Source organism: Palaemon carinicauda, chromosome 19 (genome assembly GCF_036898095.1).
Source record: "Palaemon carinicauda isolate YSFRI2023 chromosome 19, ASM3689809v2, whole genome shotgun sequence".
Lineage (NCBI taxonomy): Eukaryota > Metazoa > Arthropoda > Malacostraca > Decapoda > Palaemonidae > Palaemon > Palaemon carinicauda.
In genome coordinates, this window is record NC_090743.1 from 17,301,475 (window position 1) to 17,321,749 (window position 20,275).

The window sequence follows — 20,275 nt, forward strand, 5'->3', positions numbered from 1 at the left end:
ACTTTCCTCCTCTCGAGCTCAGGCACCTTGGCCTTTCATCGTTAGTATCTAACTTGCGGACAAGCTCGATGTTGTACCATCTGGACGCGCTGACTGAGGGCTTCCTTCGGGTGTCTCATCTGTGGAGGTCGACGACCTCAGACACCCTTCCATCCTTGAGAAGAGTTTGTTTGTGCCCAAGGACAGAGACTTAGACAGCTGCTGTGCGGAGTAAATCGACTTCCGGTTTCACTCCTCCAAGGCGCTTTCTTCCAGACTCTGCAGGGCTCCAGCGCCTTTTCTTTCAACCACGTCGGCCTAAGTTATCGGCTACGACAACTGGGACAAGGTGTCCAATTGCAGTTTTCTCCTGTCAGGAACAGATGGCACGGGAGACTCCCCCGGGGGGGCATAGTCCTAAAAGGAGTTCACGAACTCTAGGATTGCAGGTTTTTCGCTGGGAGGATGCTTAAGGTTACTCATCCGAATGACAGCTTCCCGATGCCCATTCCCGCATATTCTCTGTGAGTAGCCAAGGATATCGCGCCTGCCGTCTCTGTCAGCGAATTCAGTGTCTCTGAACCTCTATGCCATAGCGTCAGCAGAATTGCCCGGTTGGGCAGAATGATCCATACCTTAGGCGAAGGTCTTCCTTAGGATCATCGACGGCTTCACCCCCGGCCCCCTCAGTCGATCCTTTCTTGTAAGGAAGGATCTGAGAGGGGATGTCCATAGTCGACCTCTCAGCCCAGATCAAGTTTGTCGAACAAACTTCGGCCAGCAGAATCGATCAGACTGGTAACGAGGCGACAGGACTCCTTAAAATCCCTGGATCGGAAGGACGGGTACTTTCAGTTTCCATTCCATCCATCTTCCAGGGTGCTCGTCGAATTCAGCCTAGTCTGCAAGTATTCCTGCTTATGATGCAGTGTGGCTATCCCGCCGTGGCATAGCAGGTTTGTTTCCCCAGAGAACTCTCCCTGCCTTCCTCTTGGCCGCTCAGGGGCAGGCTTCCGCTCCCTCTGCTGTTTGGAGGGCTGGTCAACTCCTGTAGGCTCGGGTTTCGACCTTCTTCAGCGCCGGGACAAGCTTCCGGATGCTTACCAGGAGTGTGGGCTCATGGTATTTTGCTTGGAGCCTTCTCTTCCTCTGCCTCAACATCTGGAGTATCTGGCCATGATATTGAGTCAACCGCCTTACCACATTGGAAACCCCGCTTCTCGTCCATCCAGCGAGGTTAAGCAACGTCGGTACTTGGATGGGTGACCACCTGGGGACGCCAGATTCTGTTACCACATCCTCCGAGCCTTCCTTTCGGTTGACTGTGGCAAGACTGAGGAGAGTCGCAGTACCTGTTCTCAGTCAAGCAGAGCTTTCAGCCCTACCTTGGAACGTTTCCTAGTTCTTCTTTCCTCATTGACCCGTCTATAGTCCGAACGGTCGCCTCAGGATAAGTTCCATGTGGAGCGATCCAAGTTCCGGTGGCTTCAGGCATGTTTAACCGGACTCCCTGGCCCTATGGGACCAGCGGAACTATTAGACCTGCAATGGGTGTTGACCTATGGAGCCTCTTGATGGTAGTGGATATTCTCGTCCTTTCCCCACATTCTTGATGCAGTTCTCGGACTCGTCAAAGGAAAGGGGGGGGGGGGGGGGCATGTTCCGGTCCAGGCCTATGGTCAAGACCTGAAGGATACCTCTCCATCATTCAGGCAGGCTTAGGGACCTTAGTCTGGCCCCTCTTCAGATCCTACAGCTACTGCCGAGTGTCCCCGTTGCGCGTCGACTTCATTCTAACCAGCAGGGGACGCATTTTCACACCTTCACATCTTGCAGTAGAGATACCGGGATGATTGAGATTCTCTCAATACCTCCATCGGCTCTCTCATTCCAGGCAGGGGAATGTTTCTCTCAGACTATCCGAGCAGAGCCTCATAGAGAGAGTGTACCTAGGGGTCTTTGACCTTGGGTAACCAGCAAGTGCTGGTCTGGGGGACCTGATCGCGACAGCTTGGAACCTCAAGCTTCCGCTAGTCTTCCCCCCAGTCTCAGTCCCCGAGACACTGGCAAGATGCATTCCGGTGATGGTGGGACAACTTCGACGCCTGCGTCTTCCCTCCTTTTTGTCTGCGGACAATGGGCCTCAACAAGACCAGGTTGTCTGTCAACCTTTCAATGGGAGAGCTCCACTGGGACTACGCGCAGAACGGTTTCTGGACCCTCTGCTTCCCCTGACGGAACTCCCGGGAGAGCTTCTCCCACGGCGCAGACTACTCAAGCAACCACACTGCGACATCTCTCCCGAACCGGGACGTCGCTTCGGCTTCATGCCTGGAGACACTACGCTTCCTCCTCTAGAAGAGACAACCCGCTACAGTCGCGGTACGGAGGTCGCGTCATCTGCGATAGTCATCCACAGGGGTCTCCCAGGCAAAGTGAAGAGTCTAAGGTGGTTGGTGCCGTGGGAGATATACCCCTTCCCTTGAGGCCTCTTCTCCAGCAATAACAGTCTTATTGCCTTTCGGCGGGAGGAAACTCCTTTCCGCTCTCGGCAATGAAGCCTGTCGCTCAGCCTTTCCCTGACCTTCAGGCTTAAAGGGATAACTTTCCTGCCCGCTGGATCTATCCTCGCTCAAGCGAAGCTACGATCGTCCCTGCCCTAGTCGGAGGAAGACCTCCAACTTGGAGCATGGCTCGGACTTTTAGTCCTTTAAGAGATCTTCTCAAGACCCCTTTTACGACAGGCCTCGGATTGTATTCCGCCTTGGGTCTTCTGCTCACTCTGGCCACGGCCAGTGTGTAAGCAATCTTCTTGGTCTCTTACTACTCCCCCCTTTCTAAGGAAGAGGGGAAGGCAACATTCAGGCTCGCTCCTGAGTTGTTGGCTAGACTCAGAATCTGAGGGTCCCGACCCTTCGGTCCGATTCATTCAAGATTTCGAGTCTCCATTCTGTGTCTGATGTCCCAAGACCTTCTCTTTCTTGCCAGTAAGGAATCGAGAGGTTAGCGCTGGGAACAGCTGCAGTTTGTCCTCAGTTGCAGCCGATTTGGGAACACAAGGAGGACATGGGGGGAGAGTCACCAGTATACCTCTTCAGCCCGGACTCAAGGACATTCATCTCGTCCTGTCTTCAGACCCTCCCCCGTCACGTCGCCCTACAGCACGATGTTGGATGCATCGCAACGTCCCTTGTCTTCAAGTAATACTACTCTGTGACGCAGGTGCTACAAGCTGGAGTCTGGAAGCGTCTGATGACCTTCGCAGCCCGCTTCCTGCAGGGCGTGACCCACAGGAGTCTCGATACGTTTTCTATCGCTCTGTGGTGGCTACACAACAGCTGGTCTAACCTCAGGCTCCCTTTTGGACAGGTAGCAGAAGGTTGAGGGCATTGTTATCAGGTTTTAGTCTGCATGAACGAAAGAAGTATGTCTGGCCCTTACTTCTTTCTTCATCATCCCCTCTACGGGGAAGCAGCATCCTGGTCTCTGCATAGCTGACCTCGAACCTCTGCAGGTAAACCATGCTTCCTTGTGTTCCGAGTATCGAGTCAATACTGTCGCGACCCCCATACCCTGACGAGGTGGTATTGGGAACGTCCTAACCCAGAGTTCCTTCTGGAACTCCAGGTCAACTGCCTAGGACGAGTCACACTTCTTCCTTCACACACAAGCTTACGTAGGCCACATGGTTCCTTGCGGAGCAAGGAACTTGTGAGGTGCAGGGACTCCTTTTCTCGAGTGCGATTCACTCGGATTCTGAGTCCCCGGGTAAAGCCAAAGCCAGTATGGCTGGGGACTTTCCACCCTTCCTAAGGGATAAGTCACCCTTTGTAAATAGCGTGGTTTGTATTTCGGTTACGGAACAAATGACAAATTCGAAGATAATTTGTATTTTTCCTAATCATACAAACCTTAGCTATTTACACATATTTGCCCGCCATCCCTGTCCCCCAAGACAAGTCCTACCTCTAAGTGAAAGTGAGTATTCACGTGTGTGTGAGGGGGAGGAGGGGTAGCTAGCTACCACTCCCCTACCCCCCCCCGCTAACTAGCGCGGGGGTAATACACCCTCGTTAAATTCTAATGGCTCGCCATTTCAGCTACGCTAAAAGTAATACCCTTTGTAAATAGCTAAGGTTTGTATGGTTAGGAAAAATACAAATTATCTTCGAATTTGTCATATTTCAACAGGTGTCTTAACAAAATTATAAAAAAAGGTAAAAATGTGAAATAAGGAGGTACTTAATATCAGGTACTGTGCTAAACAATATGACAAATTCGAAGATAATTTGTATTTTTCCTAACCATACAAACCTTAGCTATTTACAAAGGGTTATTACTTTTAGCGTAGCTGAAATGGCGAGCCATTAGAATTTAACGAGGGTGTATTACCCCCGCGCTAGTTAGCGGGGGGGTAGGGGAGTGGTAGCTAGCTACCCCTCCTCCCCCTCACACACAGGTGAATACTCACTTTCACTTAGAGGTAGGACTTGTCTTGGGGGACAGGGCTGGCGGGCAAATATGTGTAAATAGCTAAGGTTTGTATGGTTAGGAAAAATACAAATTATCTTCGAATTTGTCATTTGTTCCGTAACCGAAATACAAACCACGCTATTTACAAAGGGTGACTTATCCCTTAGGAAGGGTGGAAAGTCCCCAGCCATACTGGCTTTGGCTTTACCCGGGGACTCAGAATCCGAGTGAGTCGCACTCGAGAAAAGGAGTCCCTGCACCTCACAAGTTCCTTGCACCGCAAGGAACCATGTGGCCTACGTAAGCTTGTGTGTGAAGGAAGAAGTGTGACCCGTCTTAGGCAGTTGACCTGGAGTTCCAGAAGGAACTCTGGGTTAGGACGTTCCCAATACCACCTCGTCAGGGTATGGGGGACGCGACAGTATTGACTCAATACTCGGAACACAAGGAAGCATGGTTTACCTGCAGAGGTTCGAGGTCAGCTATGCAGAGACCAGGATGCTGCTTCCCCGTAGAGGGGATGATGAAGAAAGAAGTAAGGGCCAGACATACTTCTTTCGTTCATGCAGACTAAAACCTGATAACAATGCCCTCAACCTTCTGCTACCTGTCCAAAAAGGAGCCTGAGGTTAGACCAGCTGTTGTGTAGCCACCACAGAGCGATAGAAAACGTATCGAGACTCCTGTGGGTCACGCCCTGCAGGAAGCGGGCTGCGAAGGTCATCAGACGCTTCCAGACTCCAGCTTGTAGCACCTGCGTCACAGAGTAGTATTACTCGAAGGCGAGGGACGTTGCGATGTATCCAACATCGTGCTGTAGGGCGACGTGACGGGGGAGGGTCTTTAGACAGGTCGAGATGAATGTCCTTGAGTCCGGGCTGAAGAGGTATACTGGTGACTCTCCCCCCATGTCCTCCTTGTGTTCCCAAATCGGCTGCAACTGAGGCCAAACTGCAGCTGTTCCCAGCGCTAACCTCTCGATTCCTGTACTGGCAAGAAAGAGAAGGTCTTGGGACATCAGACACAGAATGGAGACTCATAATCTTGAATGAATCGGACCGAAGGGTCGGGACCCTCAGATTCTGAGTCTAGCCAACAACTCAGGAGCGAGCCTGAATGTTGCCTTCCCCTCTTCCTTAGAAAGGGGGGGAGTAGTAAGAGACCAAGAAGATTGCTTACACACTGGCCGTGGCCAGAGTGAGCAGAAGACCCAAGGCGGAATACAATCCGAGGCCTGTCGTAAAAGGGTCTTGAGAAGATCTCTTAAAGGACTAAAAGTCCGAGCCATGCTCCAAGTTGGAGGTCTTCCTCCGACTAGGGCAGGGACGATCGTAGCTTCGCATGAGCGAGGATAGATCCAGCGGGCAGGAAAAAGTTATTCCTTTAAGCCTGAAGGTCAGGGAAAGGCTGAGCGACAGGCTTCATTGCCAAGAGCGGAAAGGAGTTTCCTCCCGCCGAAAGGCAATAAGACCGTTATTGCTGGAGAAGAGGCCTCACGGGAAGAGGTATATCTCCCACGGCACCAACCACCTTAGACTCTTCACTTTGCCTGGGAGACCCCTGTGGATGACTATCGCAGATGACGCGACCTCCGTACCGCGACTGTAGCGGGTTGTCTCTTCTAGAGGAGGAAGCGTAGTGTCTCCAGGCATGAAGCCGAAGCGACGCCCCGGTTCGGGAGAGATGTCGCAGTGTGGTTGCTTGAGTAGTCTGCGCCGTGGGAGAAGCTCTCCCGGGAGTTCCGTCAGGGGAAGCAGAGGGTCCAGAAACCGTTCTGCGCATAGTCCCAGTGGAGCTCTCCCATTGAAAGGTTGACAGACAACCTGGTTTTGTTGAGACCCATTGTCCGCAGACCAAAAGGAGGGAAGACGCAGGCGTCGAAGTTGTCCCACCATCACCGGAATGCATCTTGCCAGAGTCTCGGGGTCTGAGACTGGGGGGAAACTAGCGGAAGCTTGAGGTTCCAAGCTGTCGCGATCAGGTCCCCCAGACCAGCACTTGCTGGTTACCCAAGGTCAAAGACCCTTAGGTACACTCTCTCTATGAGGCTCTGCTCGGATAGTCTGAGAGAAACATTCCCCTGCCTGGAATGAGAGAGCCGATGGTGGAATTGAGAGAATCTCAATCATCCCGGTATCTCTACTGCAAGATGTGAAGGTGTGAAAATGCGTCCCCTGCTGGTTAGCATGAAGTCGACACGCAACGGGGCGACTTGGCAGGAGCGGTAGGATCTGAAGAGGGGCCAGACTAAGGCCCTTAAGCCTGCCTGAATGATGGAGAGGTATCCTTCAGGTCTTGACCATAGGCCTGGACCGGAACATGCCCCCCCCCCCCCCCCCCCTTTCCTTTGACGAGTCCGAGAACTGCATCAAGAATGTGGGGAAAGGACGAGAATATCCACTACCATCAAGAGGCTCCATAGGTCAACACCCATTGCAGGTTTAATAGTTCCGCTGGTCCCATAGGGCCAGGGAGTCCGGTTAAACATTGCCTGAAGCCACCGGAACTTGGATCGCCCCACATGGAACTTATCCTGAGGCGACCGTTCGGACTATAAACGGGTCAATGAGGAAAGAAGAACTAGGAAACGTTCCAAGGTAGGGCTGAAAACTCTGCTTGACTGAGAACAGGTACTGCGACTCTCCTCAGTCTTGCCACAGTAAACCGAAAGGAAGGCTCGGAGGATGTGGTAACAGAATCTGGCGTCCCCAGGTGGTCACCCATCCAAGTACCGACGTTGCTTAACCTCGCTGGACGGACGAGAAGCGGGGTTTCCAACGTGGTAAGGCGGTTGACTCAATATCATGGCCAGATACTCCAGATGTTGAGGCAGAGGAAGAGAAGGCTCCAAGCAAAATACCATGAGCCCACACTCATGGTCAGCATTCGGAAGCTTTTCCCGGCGCTGAAGAAGGTCGAAACCCGAGCCTACCGGAGTTGACCAGCCCTCCAAACAGCAGAGGAGGCGGAAGTCTGCACCTGAGCGGCCAAGAGGAAGGCAGGGAGAGTTCTCTGGGGAAACAAACCTGCTATGCCACGGCGGGATAGCCACACTGCATCATAAGCAGGAATACTTGCAGTTTAGGCTGAATTCGACGAGCACCCTGGAAGATGGATGGAATGGAAACTGAAAGTACCCGTCCTTCCGATCCAGGGTTAAAGGAGTCCTGTCGCCTCGTTACCAGTCTGATCGATTCTGCTGGTCTACGCTGGCCGAAGTTTGTTCGACAAACTTGATCAGGGCTGAGAGGTCGACTATGGACATCCCCTCTCAGATCCTTCCTTACAAGAAAGGATCGACTGAGGGGGCCGGGGGTGAAGCCGTCGATGATCCTAAGGAAGACCTTCGCCTAAGGTATGGATCATTCTGCCCAACCGGGCAACTCTGCTGATGCTATGGCATAGAGGTTCAGAGACACTGAATTCGCTGACAGAGACGGCAGGCGCGATATCCTTGGCTACTCACAGAGATTGTGCGGGAATGGGCATCGGGAAGCTGTCATTCGGATGAGTAACCTTAAGCATCCTCCCAGCGAAAAAACCTGCAATCCTAGAGTTCGTGAACTCCTTTTAGGACTATGCCCCCCCGGGGGAGTCTCCCGTGCCATCTGTTCCTGACAGGAGGAAACTGCAATTGGACACCTTGTCCCAGTTGTCGTAGCCGATAACTTAGGCCGACGTGGTTGAAAGAAAAGGGAGCTGGAGCCCTGCAGAGTCTGGAAGAAAGCGCCTTGGAGGAGTGAAACCGGAAGTCGATTTACTCCGCACAGCAGATGTTTAAGTCTCTGTCCTTGGGCAAAGACAAAACTCTTCTCAAGGATGGAAGGGTGTCTGAGGTCGTTGACCTCCACAGATGAGACACCCGAAGGAAGCCTTCAGTCAGTGCGTCCAGATGGTACAACATCGAGCTTGTCCGCAAGTAGATACTTAACGACGAAAGGCCAAGGTGCCTGAGCTCGAGAGGAGGAAAGTACCCTTGATCTTCCTGTAGCTTCCTTGAACCAAACCTCGGGCCGTAACCGAGGAGGGAAAGAACCTGGTAAGCTCCCAGAGGAAGAGGTAAGCAGTCACCCCTTGTCCGATGGAGAAATCTTCAACGGAAAGCCCCCCCCGCCAAAAATCCTTCCAGGGCGGGAGAAGGAGAGAGTACTCGTGCAGGAGAGGGGACCCTCGAGACCGACCTCTTGGGAACCAACTTCGCCCTGGGGGAAGTCACCACGAAGTCCACTCCTCTCTTTCTCTTCAGCGTAGGAGAGACAGCCGCTGGTTTGTTACCCTGGCCGGTGAGTGCTGGTTTCATAACCCTCATTAGCGCCCGTGCCAGCGGATCAAACCATGACTGCTGCTCCAAGGACACAGAGTCCGAAATCCTCGCTAAGGTGAAAGGGATCGGGCGATCCTTTGGAGAGGACACGACGGTTCCTGCCTGAAAAGAAGGTGGGAAGAATGCTGTACTGACCTGTCTTCGTCCTGCACTACCAACCTGTGCTTGGATGGAGGTGATCCCGAGTGCCGCCTAGGAGCACGCGTCCCTGCTGCTACCACCGGCTGTGGAATTCGCCGCGAACTATGGTCGCGCGAGGGCGAACGGTCGCGCAAAGGCGAATGGTCGCGCGGGCGCACAGGCGAGCGGTCGCGCGGGCGCACAGGCGAGCGGTCGCGCGGGCGCGCAGGCGAGCGGTCGCGCGGGCGCGCGGGCGCGCAGGCGAGCGGTCGCGAGGGCGCGCAGGCGAGCGGTCGCGAGGGCGCGCAGGCGAGCGATCGCGCGGGCGCGCAGGCGAGCGGTCGCGAGGGCGCGCAGGCGAGCGATCGCGCGGGCGCGCAGGCGAGCGATCGCGCGGGCGCGCAGGCGAATGGGCGTGACGGCGAGGGATCGTGCTGCCGCGTAGGTGAAGAAGATCGCTGGCGGTAAGCGATGGCGAGCAGCATGTGTAGGTGAATGATCGCGTGATAGGGTGCGATGGTGATCAGCATCCGCAAGAGGGCGAGCGTTCAGGGTTGTGCGATGAGGAGCAGCATGCGTAAGCGGGCAATCGTGCAGGGTTGTGCGATGGCGAGCAGCATGCGCAGGTGAATGATCGCGTGAAAGGGTGCGATGGTGATCAGCATCTGCAGAAGGGCGATCGTTCAGGGTGGTGCGATGAGGAGCAGCATGCGTAAGCGGGCAATCGTTCAGGGTTGTGCGATGGCGAGCAGCATGCGCAGGTGAATGATCGCGTGAAAGGGTGCGATGGTGATCAGCATCCGCAAGAGGGCGATCGTTCAGGGTTGTGCGATGAGGAGCAGCATGCGTAAGCGGGCAATCGTTCAGGGTTGTGCGATGGCGAGCAGCATGCGCAGGTGAAAGATCGCGAGAAAGGGTGCGATGGTGATCAGCATCTGCAGGAGGGCGATCGTTCAGAGTTGAGGGTTGCGCGATGGCGATCAGCATCCGCAGTTGAGGGTCGCGCGATGGCGATCAGCATCCGCAGTTGAGGGTCGCGCGATGGCGATCAGCATCCGCAGTTGAGGGTCGCGCGATGGCGATCAGCATCCGCAGTTGAGGGTCGCGCGATGGCGATCAGCATCCGCAGTTGAGGGTCGCGCGATGGCGATCAGCATCCGCAGTTGAGGGTCGCGCGATGGCGATCAGCATCCGCAGTTGAGGGTCGCGCGATGGCGATCAGCATCCGCAGTTGAGGGTCGCGCGATGGCGATCAGCATCCGCAGTTGAGCTAGTAGCTGGCGAACCATGTTCCTTCAGAAGTGTTGGAGAACGTTGGCGTGCCAGCTGTAACACACGTGGGCGATCCGGAGATCGCTGGCGAGCTGATGATCGCTGACGAGCTGACGATCGCTGGCGAGCTGATGATCGCTGACGAGCTGATGATCGCTGACGAGCTGATGATCGCTGACGAGCAGAAGGCTACGCGTGGAAGCCTGCGCAAAGAAGAGTCCTTGACCCCGACCTGAACCGAAGTTCTAGATCGCGAGGGCGAACGTGGGCGCACAGGGCACGTAACAGGAACCGCAGGGAAGATCATCTTGAAAGCGCTGACGAACAGGAGAGCGCTGACGAACAGAAGGGCGCGCAGGGAAACCCTGACACGCAAGGGAAGAACCCCCGTGGGGGCAACCCTTTGCCCCGAAGGGATCGTTGTCCGCCGGGAGACTGATGTCCGTCGGAAGACCGCTGTCCGTCGGGAAGACCGTTGTCCGTCGGGAAGACCGTTGCCCGTCGGAAGACGAGATTAGACTGCTGTCCATCTGCACCAAGACGGAAGATCGAGAAAAAGAAGTTGTAGGCTGCAAACGGAGATTCAAAAAGGCGCCTCAAGCACCCTTATAGGGAGATGAGAGGCCCTTACGACGAGGCGGACGGAGGGCCTTACAGCGAGGGAGGCCAACAGCAACAGCAACAGAAGAAACCTCCGAAGAGGAGTCTCTATGAGTGTACTCTCTCGCGAACGAAAGAGAAACACTTCGTGGAAGAGACTGGTCAGCCAGTGACCTAAAAGGGGCAATCCTCCGAAGAGGAGCTCCTGCAGTTGCCCAGCCCCTTGAGCGAAACTGCAGGTGCGACCGCTCAGCACCAAGAGCATAGTCGCACGAAAAAAAGGCAAGAGAAGAACCCCCCAAAAGAGGAAAAGCTCAAGCCTGGACAGGAAAAAACTTCCCTCGGAAGGAAAGTTATCCGCCCAAGGAGGCAAGCCTCCTGACTGTTCTAAAATGAACTGGAGAGCTGTCCGTCGACACGGGAGTACTACCAGTAGAAGGAGACACGCCCCTGACGACAATACAAGGGGGGAGGCAGCAACAGCCGAATCCCCAGGACTCAACCAGACAGCTCACACCGTTGCTATATTACAGAAACGAACTAGATCGGTAACTGTAAAAAAATAAAACAAATAATATTAGTACACATTCATTCCCCCGGGAAGGCTCCGAAGAGGAATCCCGAGGAAAAGGAACAAGAATTACACAACAGGCACGTGCCCTCACAACCACTTACACTCGCGGAAGGAGAGCTGTAACCAAAACAGAATTATAACAATTATAATTATGTAACTATGTAATTATGTAATTTAAAAATGAATGAACACTAAAGAAAAAAACGAAAACCCCGAAAGGAATCGTTCTACAAGCTGAAAATTTAACAACTACAATTAGATTCATAAACTAATTGAGACAAAATGTACGGCGTAGCAACCCCACCCACACGGGAAGGAAGCTACAAGAGCGTAGTAAAACATAGTAAAAGGGTGAACGACCTCAAGAGAGAGAGAGAGAGAAAGACCGAAGTCAAACTCGATCGCAACCCATAAAATTAGGCCGTGGTGGCCTAACTGCCGAGGCCTCCACGTAGATATCGTACACTACACACACACATCTGAAAAGGAAACTTACTTATTTATATACTCAAATATATATACAAACATGAAAACATGTTTACATATATATTGAGTAAAAGAAAAGTAAGCGATTAAGTAAAGACAAAACAGACAATGGCTGCCAAGCGAGGACCAAGACAGAGACGTCTGTCACAGTCCGAGCCAAAAGTGAAAGTGAGTATTCACCTGTGTGTGAGGGGGAGGAGGGGTAGCTAGCTACCACTCCCCTACCCCCCCGCTAACTAGCGCGGGGGTAATACACCCTCGTTAAATTCTAATGGCTCGCCATTTCAGCTACGCTAAAAGTAATAACCCTTTGTAAATAGCGTGGTTTGTATTTCGGTTACGGAACAAACTATATTTTAATATATTAATGTATTTGTAAAAAAAAAATACTGCTGAACAGAAATATTTCAAAGTCAGTTTTGATAACTTACCGAGCAATGGAATTCATAACGTCAATGGAAGAAATACCGGTCTGAATCATCTCCTCTGGGTAAGTACGGGACCAAGGGTTAATGGGCTGACCTGCAAAGCAAAATTATCTAAGTCTACAGTGCGCACACACTTGAAAGAGATATATCTCTACTTGTAAAAGTGAAGACTAGCAGAAAACCAGGTGTCATACATGTACACAGTGTAGTTATACAAAATATGTTAGTTCCCTTTTCCTACTTTGTATCTTTTTCTCACCAGTCTCTACTTTGCTCTAAATCAAAAACAAAACCATAATCAATTTGTTATTATTTTCATTATTCGAGGGATGGAAGTGAACTTTAATTTAGTCAAAACCAGTAACAAAGATATAGAAGAACTACAAGAAAGTTTAGCCCTAGAAAGTAAAGGATTAAAGGGGAACATTGAGAAAACACAGCTATTGGTTGGAAGTAGAGAAGGACATGAAGAAGTAAACATTCTGGAGGTAGCTGGTTTAGGTGAAAATAGACCAATGAGTTTAAGTACTTGGGATCAACAACAACACAGTAGAATACTAGTGAGAATAGCAAAGCCTTGTATGAAAGCAGCATGGCGTAAATAAAAAAAATAACGAATTGTTTTAGAAAAGATAATACCATTTTGACCTAAAATGAAGATCTATAAGACGGTTAGCAGGCTTGTACTATATGAGGCAGAAACTTGGGCACTTAAGAAGAAAAACAAACTTGTGCGCCATCATAGTAACGCGACATGTTATCGAATTCACAGTAACCTATGATAAGTATGTACTGTACGCTATTCTTATGGAATTGTGCAAAATATCACTATAAATAGTATATTCTGCAGCTCAATACTTTCATTGTCTCAGTGAATACCAGAAACCACTTGTGAAAAGAATTGGTGAGCCTTTTGCTCGTGTGATCACTTCTTCCAGGCTACTTATAGTGCTAGTAAACTGTAGTTGTATCCTTATCATGTCTAAAAGCAGAAGAAGAATCCAATCTAAGTATAGGGAAAAGATAGCCCTTGTAAGACTGTACTAAGCAACAAAGCGGGAGGTGGCACCTCCTGATACCCTCACCTTGAGTGAGTAGTACTCCTTTGGGACGTGGGGGGGATGCTGGGTGACTTGGGCCATGTTTGTGGTAATTAGCAGAGAAAGTTCTATAGTAAGTTTAGTTATTTTTAATGTAATTGAGAATACTGTAGTTTCTAATCATCATTGACAATGGAAATAGTGTTTAATGGTGATATTGTGATAACTTTGCGGGCCGATGTCTCGGCTTCATAATTATTGACATTTAAAACAACTTTTCTCCATTATTTACAAAGATAATTCAAACTCAAAGACATCGATGGAAAGAGAAATAAAAACGCAATAACAATTAGATAAATTTAAATTGTAAGGTTATTTGGAATTTTGTATAATTTTCAAATAAAAATACTGTAGATATATAAATATCAATAAAATAAAAAAAATTAGAAAATTCCTCTAAGCAATATTTCCACACTCCAATTAGCATTATTCATAGCAATATTTAATTCAATGCAGTATTAAGAGAAAAATTGAAAAAAAGAAAAATTTATTTTAATTCATAAAAGAAATAATTTTTGTCCGATTCCAGTAAAATTTATACAGAATCACCAGAGTAATAACACAAATAACACGTTGAAATTATTTAAATAAAATTATATTTAACAATTTTGGCTTTAATGGCAAATGGTCTCCTTAAGAAGAAAGATGAGGGACTATTGGAAAGAACTAAGTAGAGATGGTGAGATGGATTGGAGGAATATCACCTGGGAAAGGAGAGTGTGTCAAGATACAAGAAGATAATATATGTACTTTAATGTAAAAACTAAGGTTAAGAAAGCTTGTCAGAGATACTATGGCCTTGTAATAAGAAAGAGAGGAGGTGGAACCAACCTAAAGAGATGAGAACATTAAAAGTGATGGGGAGGAAGAGTGGGGCATCAGCAGATCAGATGGATGGATGTGGTGAGAAGGGGTATGGGTGGGGTGGGACTGAGGGAAGAAGATGCAAGGAATAGAAATAAATGGAGAAAGTCGACTCAAGCGGGGTCACTAACAAGATCGAAAGAAGAGTAACAAAGACTAATATGTAACTACACGATTCAACACAAAAATACGAAAACTTACCTTGGATATCTAAGAAATCCTCTGCTAGCACAGTTGGGCCTTGATCAATAGGCTTACCAGAACCATTGAAAACACGACCCAACATGTCTTCAGACACAGGTGTCCTTAAAATGTCACCTGTAAACTCGCATACCGTGTGCTTGGCATCAACACCAGATGTCCCTTCAAACACCTAAAAATGCAAGATCATCTCATATCAGAAAATTTGTAGTCTTTGGGAGTATTGTATACGCTAATGACAGAAAATGGAATGTACTGGTTTATTTAATTTCATAATGTATATAAAATCTTAAAGGTTGGTTTATATTATTTCATATAGAAAATAAAATCTTAAAGATTAGTTTATATCATTTCATATTGTATATAAAATCTTAAAGGTTGGTTTATATTATTTCATATTGAAAATAAAATCTTAAAAGGCATTTCCATGTGATAGGAAGGATACTATAAATGACTAACAATTTCTGTGGTAAATTCCATTGCTTACTATTTGCATAACCAAGCTTTGTCCTAAACAATACAGTACTGTACTCAAATTTTACATTCAATTAAGTTCTTTGGCACTAAAAAAAATTCTTAATGGAAACCTTGTATTTAATCCTTTTTATTTTATTATAATGTAGTGTGGCATAAAAAAATTGGTCTGTACAAGATATAATCATCTTATACTACAAAATAGTGAGAAAAAATTATCGCCTGAAAAAAAAAATGGTTTCTCAACAGCTCATATTACATAGTTCAGACAATATTTTGCTGCTAAATTCTCAAATCTTATAACTTATACCTTTATATCTGAAACAATGTTCTACATTTTCCATTCAAACAAAAATTTATTTCTATTTAAGTATGATAACCTAATTAAAAACCTCAAATTCAGTTACTGCTTCATATATTTGCTTAGTAAAATTTGTTACAACTAAAGTCCAAGATAATGTAAGGAAACTCATACAAAGCATCACTATTAAACATGTTTATAATCCCCTTTAAGTGAAGTAAATAAACTAGTATAGAAAAGATTCTGAGTAAGGAAACCAACTTACCTGGACAACAGCTTTGGAGCCACTGACTTCCAGTACCTGACCCTTCCTTTCTGTGCCATCAGCCAAATGCAAGTTCACAATTTCAGCAAATTTTGGAAACTTTACATCATCAAGAATAACCAAGGGGCCATTCACACCTGTGACTGTTTTATAACACAGACGAGGCTGGGCAATGTAATCACGTTGCACAGCTGCCACATGTTGTAAATTTTGTAAACTCGTCATTTTCTGAAAGAAAGAATGAAATTTAGAGATCATGTAAAGTACAATTTTTTCAAAATAATTTTCATTTTTCAAAGGCAGACAAACCTGTGTATTCAAAATATGTCACACTTCTGTATGAAGTGTTATGGGCAATGAAGTGATAACAAGGTAGTTATGATAGTCAGCGACAGGAGAGACCCACCAACCTGTCTGAGTTAAGCCACCTTTGATCTTTGGCCAAAAGAGTGAGGGGGGTGATGGAATAGGGAAATGTGACTTAAAGGACTCTCGTTTGTATATAGTACCGTAGTTATAAAAAATAAATTTAAAGTTTGGTATTTATTCTACGCAAATAATTTGAATAGGAGACTCACTTCCAGGTGGAAATCAGACTCCTTGAAGCAAACTGTTGAGTTCTTTTTCTCCCCTGGAAGTGTCTTCATACCTGATCCCCTTAAGGTGCAAAGATAGCAACTCCAACAAGCTAAATATAGCAAATATTCAGGATGTATAAGGTGATGGGGCCTCGGCCAGAACTGGCTTAAAAGGAATCCAGTACTGGCAACACTGTGATTATTAACCAATTCTTCTTCACCCAAGGGGTTAACTACTGTACTGTAATTGTTCATTAGCTACTTTCCTCTTAGTAAGGGTAGAAGAGACTCTTTAGCTATGGTAAGCAGCTCTTCTAGAAGGACACTCCAAAATCAAACCATTGTTCTCTAGTCTTGAGTAGTGCCATAGCCTCTGTACCATGGTCTTCCACTCTCTTGAATTAGAGTTCTCTTGCATGAGGGTACACTCGGGCACACTATTCCATCTTATTTCTCTTCCTCTTGTTTTGTTCAAGTCTTTTATTCTTTATTTAGGAAATATTTATTTCAATGTAGTTAATGTTCTTAAGATATCTTATTTTTCCTTGTTTCCTTTCCTCACTGGGCTATTTTCCCCGTTGGAGCCCCTAGGCTTATAGCATCCTGCTTTTCCAACTAGGGTTGTAGCTTACCAAGAAGAAATAATAATAATAATAATAATAATAAGTCTCAGAAACTTATCTCCCTGATATAGAGATGATAGCTCTAGTGTCCAACAAGTCACATCAAGAGGAATATATTAGGCAAGACACCGACGCATTCACCTCTTTGTAAGGATTCACTTCTTGGTAGATGTAGCCAGTAAAAAAGAAAAGTATCTCCATTGCATAATTCACCATTTTCAGAAGTCCAACCAGTGCATAACATTTATGGCTAATGGATCCCCACAAGAGGTAGAAGAGCCAATCCTTGAGACTTCAGAGTTTGGTATAACGACAAAGGGGACAATCCTCATCACTCTATGGTTGACATGATGAGAGAGCCTTTGTCTCCTACTCTATTAACAATGCTATATAGCAAAGAGACAGACAGCCTTGAGGGAAAGAGCCCTGTAATCACCTTCTCAGTTGAAGTGTCCATAGAACAATACTGCATCTCATCCCAATCTGGACTTGGCCTAATTCCCAGTGTAGGCAAGACTGTTTGAAGCTCCCTTAAAGCATGAACCACTGCCCCTATGAAGAAGGGGGGGAGTGTGGTAACAACTCCCTATTGGACCACCGCGAGATCGAACAGATTTCCAGACATTCCTCTTGAAGCTGAATGAGAGGAAACTTCGGTCCATGAAGTAGTGAACCTTTTTAGATGGGGGAAACTGTGAAGGCGCAGCTGATAGAGAAGTTCCTCTCAGGACCTACCCGAAGAACTAGTAAATTGGAATAGAACTTGGCTAAGGGGCCCCATGATTTGACCAATACAGTCAGGAATGGATCAGGAACAGGTGACATGGCAAGTGATCGCAAGCAGGTTACGTGTGAGTGATGGCAAGCAGGTTACGTGTAAGTGATCGCAAACAGGCGAGATGTTGTGTAATCAATCGCAAGTAGGCGACATGGTGCGCGAACAACTGTGAGCAGTTAAGACGGAGCGCAATCAACCGTGAGCAGGTAAGATGGAGCGCGATCAACCTTGAGCAGTTAAGACGGAGCGCGATCAACCGTGAGAAGTTAAGATGGCGCGCGACTAACCTTGAGCAGTTAAGACAGTGCGCAATCAACCGTGAGCAGGTAAGATGGAGCACGATCAACCGTGAGCAGGTAAGACGGAGCACGATCAACCGTGAGCAGGTAAGACGGAGCGCAATCAACCGTGAGCAGGTAAGACGGAGCGCAATCAACAGTGAGCAGGTAAGATGGAGCGCAATCTACCGTGAGCAGGTAAGATGGAGCGTGATCAACCATGAGCAGGTAAGGTGGAGCGCGATCAACCATAAGCAGGTAAGATGGAGCGCGATCAACCGTGAGCAGGTAAGATGGAGCGCGATCAACCGTGAGCAGGTAATATGGAGCGCAATCAACCGTGAGCAGGTAAGATGGAGCGCGATCAACCTTGAGCAGTTAAGACGGAGCGCGATCAACCGTGAGCAGGTAAGATGGCGCGCGACCAACCTTGAGCAGTTAAAACAGAGAGCAATCAACCGTGAGCAGGTAAGACGGAGCACGATCAACCGTGAGCAGGTAAGACGGAGCGCGATCAACCGTGAGCAGGTAAGATGGAGCGCGATCAACCGTGAGCAGGTAAGATGGAGCGCGATCAACCGTGAGCAGGTAAGATGGCGCGCGACCAACCTTGAGCAGTTAAGACAGAGAGCAATCAACCGTGAGCAGGTAAGACGGAGCACGATCAACCGTGAGCAGGTAAGACGGAGCGCGATCAACCGTGAGCAGGTAAGATGGAGCGCGATCAACCGTGAGCAGGTAAGACGGAGCGCGATCAACCGTGAGCAGGTAAGATGGAGCGCGATCAACCTTGAGCAGTTAAGACGGAGCGCGATCAACCGTGAGAAGTTAAGATGGCGCGCGACTAACCTTGAGCAGTTAAGACAGTGCGCAATCAACCGTGAGCAGGTAAGATGGAGCACGATCAACCGTGAGCAGGTAAGACGGAGCGCAATCAACCGTGAGCAGGTAAGACGGAGCGCAATCAACAGTGAGCAGGTAAGATGGAGCGCAATCAACCGTGAGCAGGTAAGACGGAGCGCAATCAACCGTGAGCAGGTAAGACGGAGCGCAATCAACAGTGAGCAGGTAAGATGGAGCGCGATCAACCTTGAGCAGGTAAGACGGAGCGCGATCAACCGTGAGAAGTTAAGATGGCGCGCGACTAACCTTGAGCAGTTAAGACAGTGCGCAATCAACCGTGAGCAGGTAAGATGGAGCACGATCAACCGTGAGCAGGTAAGACGGAGCGCAATCAACCGTGAGCAGGTAAGACGGAGCGCAATCAACAGTGAGCAGGTAAGATGGAGCGCAATCAACCGTGAGCAGGTAAGATGGAGCGTGATCAACCATGAGCAGGTAAGGTGGAGCGCGATCAACCATGAGCAGGTAAGATGGAGCGCGATCAACCGTGAGCAGGTAAGATGGAGCGCAATCAACCGTGAGCAGGTAATATGGAGCGCAATCAACCGTGAGCAGGTAAGATGGAGCGCGATCAACCTTGAGCAGTTAAGACGGAGCGCGATCAACCGTGAGCAGGTAAGATGGCGCGCGACTAACCTTGAGCAGTTAAGACAGTGCGCAATCAACCGTGAGCAGGTAAGATGGCGCGCGACTAACCTTGAGCAGTTAAGACAGAGAGCAATCAACCGTGAGCAGGTAAGACGGAGCACGATCAACCGTGAGCAGGTAAGACGGAGCGCGATCAACCGTGAGCAGGTAAGATGGAGCGTGATCAACAGTGAGCAGGTAAGACGGAGCGCAATCAACCGTGAGCAGGTAAGATGGAGCGCGATCAACCGTGAGCAGGTAAGTTGAAGCGCGATCAACCGTGAGCAGGTAAGTTGGAGCGCGATCAACCGTGAGCAGGTAAGATGGAGCGCGATCAACCGTGAGCAGGTAAGATGGAGCGCGATCAACCGTGAGCAGGTAAGATGGAGCGCGATCAACCGTGAGCAGGTAAGATGGAGCGCAATCAACCGTGAGCATGTAATATGGAGAGCAATCAACCGTGAGCAGGTAATAGGGAGCGCAAACAGCCGTGAGCAGGTAAGACGGAGCGCAATCAACCGTGAGCAGGTAAGATGGAGCGCAATCAACTGTGAGCAGGTAAGATGGAGAGCGCTCAACCACGAGCAGGTGATATGGAGCGAGATCAACAGCGAACAGATAAGATGGGACGCGATCAACCGCGAATAGGTAAGATGGAGCGAGATCAACAGCAAGCAGATAAAATGGAGGGGGATCAACCACGAGCAGGTAAGATGGAGTGCGATCAATAGCGAGCAGGCGAGATAACAAGCTATTAATCAGGATCAATTGCATGCAGATGATATGGTGCACGGTCAATTGCGAGCAGGTCAGGTGGAGCATAATCAATCGCGAGCAGGTATGATGGCGAGCGATCAATAGCAAGCAGATGAGATGGTGTGCAATAAATCGCAAGCAGGTGATATGGTGCGCGATTAATCGTGAGCAGGTGATATGGTTCGTGATCAATCGTGAGCAGGTGATATGGCGCGCGATCAATCGTGAGCAGGTGATATGGCGTGCGATCAATCGTGAGCAGGTGATATGG

General features: G+C 48.8%; 1 protein-coding gene across 3 annotated transcripts in view; it reads right to left on the reverse strand.

Moving 5' to 3' along the window:
• Vha55 (V-type proton ATPase subunit Vha55) overlaps window positions 1–20,275 on the reverse strand; it is a 33,902-nt gene that overhangs the window by 7,927 nt on the left and 5,700 nt on the right. For all 3 annotated transcript variants that reach the window (XM_068393229.1, XM_068393231.1, XM_068393230.1), the window contains exons 2-4: window positions 15,462–15,689; window positions 14,422–14,593; window positions 12,260–12,350 (exon numbers count right to left, since the gene is read on the reverse strand). In XM_068393229.1, coding sequence (XP_068249330.1) covers window positions 12,260–12,350; window positions 14,422–14,593; window positions 15,462–15,686 — 488 coding nt within the window. In that variant the 5' untranslated portion in view covers window positions 15,687–15,689. The remainder of the gene's footprint in view (window positions 1–12,259; window positions 12,351–14,421; window positions 14,594–15,461; window positions 15,690–20,275) is intronic.